The sequence below is a fragment of the Rhinichthys klamathensis genome, unplaced genomic scaffold (genome assembly GCF_029890125.1).
Source record: "Rhinichthys klamathensis goyatoka isolate OS25496 unplaced genomic scaffold, OSU_Roscu_1.1 h1tg000148l_1, whole genome shotgun sequence".
In the NCBI taxonomy this organism is placed as follows: domain Eukaryota; kingdom Metazoa; phylum Chordata; class Actinopteri; order Cypriniformes; family Leuciscidae; genus Rhinichthys; species Rhinichthys klamathensis.
Window position 1 is genome coordinate 1,051,708 of NW_026606683.1, and position 8,097 is coordinate 1,059,804.

Genomic DNA, 8,097 nt, shown 5'->3' on the forward strand with positions numbered 1-8,097 from the left:
TTCATATTTTTTTAATGAAATTAGGCACCCCCCCATTCGGTCATTGTATTGTACAAACTCTCATTTTCATTACTGTAATGCCAAAAACATGCCATTTTTTTTGTTATGCTGATTACAACACAAAAGTCTTTGCATTACAGTAATCAGGATTTATTGTGCTTAATTATCATAAAATAATATCACAAAGGCTTAATTTTTAATGCAAAATATTATTTCTATTACGCTTTTTTTATTTTAAAAAAGGTGGAATATGACCTGAAATGTGTTTTTGTGAGATCCACAATAATCCTTCATGTACCTGTTTTTATCATCCACGACCTTGACATCATACTATGAGACATTAATATTTGATAAAGGTGTCCTAGACACCATTATATGATTATGTTCAACCCATGAAGGGTTCCTAATGTAGAACAAAGGAAAACCTGGTGATGTTTCACGTTATTTTTTAGGCAATAATCCTTGGTATTTAGTTTTAAGAGGTTTCACAATGGTAGAATATTGTTTGTAGTCAAACTAATTTGTGTGGTTTGATTATTACATTTCAGGCCTCTGCATCCAACGTTTTCCTCTGAAGATGAATAAAACATATTGGGTAAAGGTTACACATTACAATATCTCTCTGCAATAGGATATTGATTCTATAAAAATGAAATAAATAAATAAACAATCCAGCGAACCCCCTTTCAAATCATCCATTTATGAAAGCAATTTAACAGAAGCCAAGCCACCAGTCCATGAATGCATATTAAGCATCTATGAGAGCATTGTCGGACGTGATTTCAAATGGATGGATCTTAAGATTTAGGACAAAAGGCTTCCATGAAAGTCTGAATGAGGCAACCGTGAGGACACAATGAATCAGTGCCCCACATTCATGACTCCGAGACTCTCTTTAACAGATATAATGCAGACACCTCCACGGCTCTTTATTCTTTCCCACAATGTGCAGCTTTCAGTCCATTCATAAACAGGAAACATCAAAAGATTAGGCCGAAAGATGTAGATATCTCAACGGCGCAAAATGGTCATATATATACACAGGTCACCCGTGTGGTGCATTTACACTTTCCGCTCCCTTTAACCGCATTCAGAGAGTTACGCCCTTTATTGACGAGGGTTTTGATAATGCGCCGTTATCAAGCAAAGTATCTTTAAGTGAGTGCAGAGGTAGCAAATTTGACTCATTAAAGGAGCATAAAATTGTGTCTTTGTGCATGACCTTTTGTTCAGCATCTTTGGAGAATTCTGTTACTAAAGAGAGCAGTTTTTTGAGAGGAGAGAGGAAAGACTCCACGAGTATTAGGTTCCCATTGGGAACAATGCCGACAGGTTCACCTTGCAGAGCATGGGTGTAACTTAGCCTAGAATATTGTGGATCAAAGCCTCATAAACAAAGTAGGTGGAAATGGTGTAAGAGTATATGAGATCCAGAAAAGAACACAGCCATGAAAGAGACGGGCCTAAACTTCAGGAAGAGGCAGAGGAAAGATGGAAAGGTTGTCACTGCTGGGTTTCGGCCTTTAGACTCTTTAACTGAGATCTCTCAACGAGCAACAGTTTCCTGTTTTATGAGATTCTCAAGTCTATAAGGAAGGGTCTGCTTACAACAGTTTTAATGACCAATGGCTATGTTCGGAAAAGCAATACAAACTATTTCTACAGTATAGAATGCACATTTTTCAGTATGCATAAATCAGTGGTTCTGATTTGACCTGTGGATTGCAGCCCTCAAACAAGTTTTTGATAGAATTAAGGAAATCCAACTGAAGGCACAATAATAGACTTATTTTTTAAAAGGGAGGAGAAAATAATATGCTAAAATATATATAAATGAAAAGCATCCAATGTAATGGATAAAATGTATCCATTTTTAATGGTAACTGAATGGCATTTACATGCAACATGATGAAGTCATGTGACAACAATGTAGCATACAATGACTGTGTCCGAAATCGCATACTTTCTTGAGTAGATACTTATTTTGTGACTGCTAAAAATGTATGTTCTATGAATGTGCGAATGTAATCGTACTGTATTTGCCATGTTGTCATTATCATGTGACCTATACCAGCGTCAAACCCTCTCCTGTGGGCTCATGGGATAGTAAACTGTCCATCATATGCACACTTCAGAATCTCACCGGAAGTAGTAGGTCATCCGGGTACTTTTTGCCTACTCTTGTATGAGTAATGTAAATTTGGACATTTTGTCACATACTGTTTTTCGCCTACTATATAAGTAGGATAGTATGCTTTGAATTCAGCCTATGGTTTGAACAGAGCCCACTGTGTTGACTACTTTATCCCACAATGCAGTGTGCTTAAATTTGCCTTCCATTTCCAGTGCAATGGATGAATGTGAAGTAATTAGTGCAATTATGTTTAACATCTCTTTTTTATAAGTTGCCACCACTCACATGCACTTTTTTGCATTGTTTAAAAAAAAATAGTGGGTAGTAGCTATAGTGTAATTCCTACTCGGCAAGCTAGTACACTCTTTAAAAAAAAAAAAAGATTTTTATTGGCATCTATGTTTCATGAGGACCTTCAGATTCTTCAGATAATTAAAATGTTTTTCACAGTTTTTCTTTTAAAAACTGAAAGGTTCTTGAATTGTTCTTCTATAGGCACCGCTGTGAAAATACCCTTTTGAAACTTTATTTTTAAGAGCATATTCCATTGCGAACATAGCCAATATTAGTTTCATCATTAATACTCATAATCAAGAAAGCAATAGTCAGCACGTTGGAACGCTCGATTGGTTTTTTCCTCCTCCCTGCTGACGACGAACGAGAACTAGAAATTTCCCCTGCATGCGTACACGGCGTACCCTGACCCCGCTGATCTGTACAATAAACCCATAATAGCCCTTTGTCTCCCTGAGGAGAACACACAGGCAACCTGGGCCACTTACGGGAAACCAGGAGCAGGTCCACGCAGCGTCAGGTCACCGGCTGGGGCTGGAGAGGAAAATAATAATTCATCCATGAGCACGGAAGCACCAACATCTAAACAAACATATATGTGCACCTGTCACGAGCGTCGCAGGGACTAGAGGAAGATCCCGCATTCATATCCACTGTGTCAGATAGCAGTTGTCAGGCTTGACCGGTCTGATCTCCTCGTCTTCCTCTGCAGCATCTCATTACTGTCCTTATGAAATGCTCTTATGGGCCGCACTTGATCTCCAAATATGAGTTCTGAAGATGAGTTGTTGTTTTTCTTTTTTTTCTCCCGTTCGCTCTCTCACTCCTCGTCGGCCTCCTTTATTAGCAGCTAAGCTCTTTACACTTGTAGCATATTGCAGTAGGTTATAGGACTAAGCTTTATTGTCCTACATTATTGAAAATCTAGGCTCTGAGAGCTGGCCCCTAGAGGTCAAGCTTTGTCTGAACGCTGCCTCTCATTTCTCCACCGACAAAAGCTAACACTGAGGGAGGGTGAGGAAGATTGAGTTGGTAATATACTTAAATCCATCTTGGTTGACTTAGCACAAACTTCGACCCATCCCCACGGCTCCTCCTGAGCTGAGGTAATTCCTTTATAACTTACAGAAGCAGAAACTATGACTTATGAATACACGGCCACTCTTATAAGTCTCTTGTAGGAGAAGCTTGTTTTATGAGCTGGGCCGCAGCATGAGGAAGTCATATCTGCGAGAAGAGTCGCTCATGTCAAAATGAGTATTAAAACTTGCTGTCTGAGGGGAAGAGCTAATACAAGTCTTTGCTCCTCGTGGAAAAAGCATCAATATGTGGTGCAGGTGTTCTTCTTATTAATCCGAGTCATTACTGAGAATAGAAAACTTCATTCGAAGTACGTTAAACACTGACCGGCCAAAATAAAATAATAAAAAAGTTGTTTAGATTTAAATAGGCAAATACTTAAGAGTCTATTGCTGGATCATTATGTTTCTAGCATGTTATATGTTTGGGGACAGTTCTTCTAACCCTAATTGATCAAGAGGTGCCTAAATGTTTGGTCAAGATCTTGTATCGACAATGCAAGAGTCCAGCACTCTGTAAAGTCTCCTCCATCACATCCCAAAGACTTTCAATGAATTAAAGGTCTGGACAACTCCAACCATTATTTCACAGTTTGAGCCTGATGAATCTTGACTTTGTCATCGTGGAATATGGTCATGATGTGACTTCCTACATAGTTGTTCAAGAAATGAAAAGCTACACACTCCATCAAGGGTTAGAAGAACTGTTGCCACACATACTGTATAACATGCTAGAAACATAATAACCACTGGAATAATGATCAAATCATAGACTCTTAAAGCTGCAGTCCGTCATTTTTCCTCTTTGTCGCCATCTCTGTTCGAAATCTGCAATTGCAGTCATTCGCGGAATTATCAACTTTACGTGGGTTGTAGTTCAACACCCTCGACACGGCACAGCGCGGATGAACACAGTGTTTGAGGAGAGTGTGCAGCTGTCAGTCACGCGCCGATGTGGATATTGTCATTCAGAATCACAGATTATTCTTTTTGGAAGTATGACCAACATAAGAATTTTCACCGGGAAATGTCATCTGAACTAGTAAGAAACATTCACTTTTGTTCTGGTTCTGACATTGCAGTAAATCGCGCTGATTAAATCTAACAATTGCTTATAAGTTATCATTTCACGCAAAACCGTGCAAAGTAGCTATACTATGTTCTCTAATTGTTAATGTTAACAACGTCAGCAAGCATTGCGTGACTACATCATGTAATGTCCTTCCGATATTATCCTTGTTTTCGCATGGGTCCGGTTGCAGTCTCTTTTCTTCTGTAGCCACTCCGAAGTCCGAACGAAGTCTTTTGCATGTTACAGCGGGTGAGTCTCTAGTTGTCACTGATGATGATCGTCGTTTGAACCTTTCTGGATCCGCCATCAAATTGATAAGTTTAATTATATCAAGTGCTGTGAGAAAAGGCTATACATCTCTACCTCCAACATCCTCACACGCAATATAGCTTATACTAGCCGAGACTCCTTCTTTATGTGTACAGATGTGACGTAATGACGCAAAGACATGCTCGAATCTCCCGCGGAAATCCACCAGTACCACTAAAATTAAAAACATTATTACAAGCTTACCGTTTTGCGTCGAGCTAAGGCAAGCAGATAGTTTTGAACACTGGCTGGTTATGTATTTTATCAAATATGTATTTTGGATAATTTTTAACCCAAAAAAAGCTACGGACAGCAGCTTTAAGTATTTGCCCATTTAAATCCAAACAGTGACTTTTTTTTTTGGCCAAGCAGTGTATATGCATGCAAACAGGACTAATAAAACTGCATAAATTCTGAAATTGAATAATAAAAAAAAACACACCAAGAATATTTCAAATGGATCAAACACAAAAACAGATGTATGGTGGTATCTAATATTGAAAAGCTGGATTTTAAACACTAGTGACTGGTCCCAGTTCCCCTGGAAGAGAAACGGAGTGGGACACTGCCATCTTGTGCTCACTTTGGTGAACAGCAACCATTTTTATTATATATAAATATATATATATATATACACACACACACACATATATAAATATATATATATATATATATATACATACACACACTGTATATAGAGAGAGCCTGAATTGATAAGAAAATACAAAACATTTAACCAAATTAGACTTTAATGCAAAATATTCTGGATTATGTTAAAAAGGAGAAGAAAGATGTAAAACAATACATCATTGAATACACTGAAATGTGTTCTACAATAAAGGAAACAAAACAAGAAAAGGGAAATCGATTGAACAAATCCGAGACAAAATATTTACAAAAATATCATTTCAAATGAAGCTGACATACAGTACATTTTTGAACATTTAACAACTAAATAAAATTAAACTGAAATGTTATACCATGAATATAGTTAAAGAAAACAAATCTACACTTGAATTAAAACGTATTTAGTCATGAGAATTCTTTCATTATTTAAATTTTTAGAAAAATAGTCTAAAAAATATGTATGCAATAGTTTCACTGACCACAGCAGCAATTTCTTCTTGGAAATCGAGACCAAGCAACACTGGGAAATGTACAGTGCAAAGATGTCGACACACTTCACTGCAGTGTAATCTAAACCATCATTCATTGCCTTTTCGGTCACTGGAGTGCATGTTCTTGGAATTTTAATCCTCATTGCTACAAAACAATAAAAGGTATTACTGTAGATAAAACAGTACTAGGTGAGGTGATTTGGAAAATGCATGAAAGGCACAAAGCAACGCGGGAAAACCCCACACGGTCCGGATAAACCGCAGACTGCTCCTCTGCAGCGCTTTTCCCTTCCCCGTTTATTCAGTCAATTCATTTTCTCCAGGAGTCATCGGCAATGCTGATCAATACCTCATGATGTGGTTTATATGGCCCTGCCAGAGACAGAGAGCAACATTGATGTGACACAGGTCAGCTTCACTCAACACCCAATGCATTGTATGTATAATGTTCATTAACCCCACGCAAATTGATATTCATATATGCTGACTGTTCCCGTGTCGTAGTGGTTAGATCAGCTGGTAGGTATTTTGGCCTGGGGGAAAACCGTTCAAAATGTGCATTTCTCTCTTGTCATGAATAAATATTGATTTGCAGGAAGTACAAAATTTCCAACGGCAATCATATTGCTTGTATCAACGCCGTCCGGTGAAAGTGCTGTAGGTAGACCGAGTGTGCGTATGAAAAAACTGCACAAGAAATTTATGAATGTGTCATATTATTAAAAAAAAAGTGGAATGTTATCCACACATTCTTTCCCTTGTCAAACCCTTACACAGAACAATATCAAATATTACTCACAGGTTCACCCGCCATACATCTGGGGCAATACTGTCCTGCACCACGTCCCGGGGCGGGCAACACCTGCTGACAAGCCCAAACACATTACAGATTGAAATAAAGATTTGCAAATAGATCTGTACCATTAAGATTAATAAGACTAATAATATGTTTTTGTTAAGGATACTGGTACAAAACAATGTTACTTTAAATGTAAAACATCACTTTATGGTAAACTTTAGCTCTTGAGTTCAATACAATTTTATAAAACAGACCACCTAATTGACTGTGACCTTTAACCCCTGCATTCCACATGCACCATAAACACAAGAACATCAGATAAGAGCAATATACATGTTCATTTCAACACTGTAAACAAGAAGAAGGATCCGGATCGAGTTGCTTCCAAATTACGGTAGAAATTCCAATAGGATTTTCGACTAGGCAGAGAACAGGCATGTGTGAGAACAAATACCATGCCGGGGACGTTGGCGTTGTGTCCATTTTGAGGGTTGTGATTTGGGGCGTCCCATGTGTCCATTGGAGTGTCCACCACACCATATTCAACATGCCCACTGCCTCCTAATCCATTACATGGCCTTTTCTGTGAAATTCAGAGAGATGCATTAAAACTATATTCGGCTTAATTATGTAACAAGATGGCAATGAGAGCAAAAGCAGCTGTTATGCCATGGTGCCCACTGTTTCTATAAATCATAACAGCTATTTTCAGCGATGATCAGCTGGGTGTTTATAGATATATGTACTAATAATAACTCATATAACTCTTTTTGTAAAGGGCAACAGTCTGTGCAAATGCCACAGAAGGTCAAACAAATGCTATCCAAAGCAGACACATAAGTATTACAAGCATATTTAACGTTACGTTTAAAACATGAATCAGGAGTTAGTGAATATTTAGTCAAATATTTAGTAAATAAGTCAATTTACCGCCTGTTTGTGCAACTGTTCATATTCTCCACCGTGTCTTCTCTTATTCTGCATGGGACTTATGCAATCCATTGTTTATTTTGCAGTACTTAAGCTCACAGAGGTTTAATTCAAAACACTTGCTGAATTAATAGAATCCGCTCAGAACTCCCATATATGCAAAATCAAAAACCCATTGTATTCACCAGCCAAAGCCGGGCACTTTTATCCATCGCACATCGAGGCTTTTGCACAAGTATTATACAATATATGATAAACACAAACAACAATTCTAAAAATGCCGGTTTTGAAAATCAAACCAATGCTGTAGTTCCCCAGTGTGACTTTTCACGTCCTGCTTTTATTCCGAATTATAGTTCCTG

At 38.0% G+C, this 8,097-nt stretch overlaps 1 protein-coding gene across 2 annotated transcripts; it reads right to left on the bottom strand.

Moving 5' to 3' along the window:
* Positions 1 to 5,900: 5,900 nt before the first annotated feature.
* Positions 5,901 to 8,059, bottom strand: si:ch211-221j21.3 (uncharacterized protein C10orf143). 2 transcript variants are annotated; one of them, XM_056258065.1, is made up of 4 exons: positions 7,736 to 8,059; positions 7,260 to 7,388; positions 6,806 to 6,868; positions 5,901 to 6,378 (listed from the first exon to the last, which is right to left on the bottom strand). In XM_056258065.1, the coding sequence occupies exons 1-4, from the start codon at positions 7,805 to 7,807 to the stop codon at positions 6,349 to 6,351; spliced, it is 294 nt and encodes a 97-aa protein (XP_056114040.1). In that variant the 5' UTR covers positions 7,808 to 8,059; the 3' UTR covers positions 5,901 to 6,348. The 2 variants fall into 2 exon arrangements, with proteins under 2 accessions (XP_056114040.1, XP_056114039.1); XM_056258064.1 differs by having other exon boundaries at positions 6,806 to 6,871; positions 7,736 to 8,058.
* Positions 8,060 to 8,097: the final 38 nt, after the last annotated feature.

Excerpts from the sequence above, each read along its gene's own strand:
- si:ch211-221j21.3 (XM_056258064.1), bottom strand. The coding sequence starts at position 7,807 with ATGGATTGCATAAGTCCCATGCAGAATAAGAGAAGACACGGTGGAGAA. Across the intron at positions 7,389-7,735 it reads AACAGTTGCACAAACAGGCG|AAAAGGCCATGTAATGGATT; the intron begins GTAAATTGACTT and ends TGAATTTCACAG. Across the intron at positions 6,379-6,805 it reads GATGTATGGCGGGTGAACCT|GGCCATATAAACCACATCAT; the intron begins GTGAGTAATATT and ends TGTCTCTGGCAG.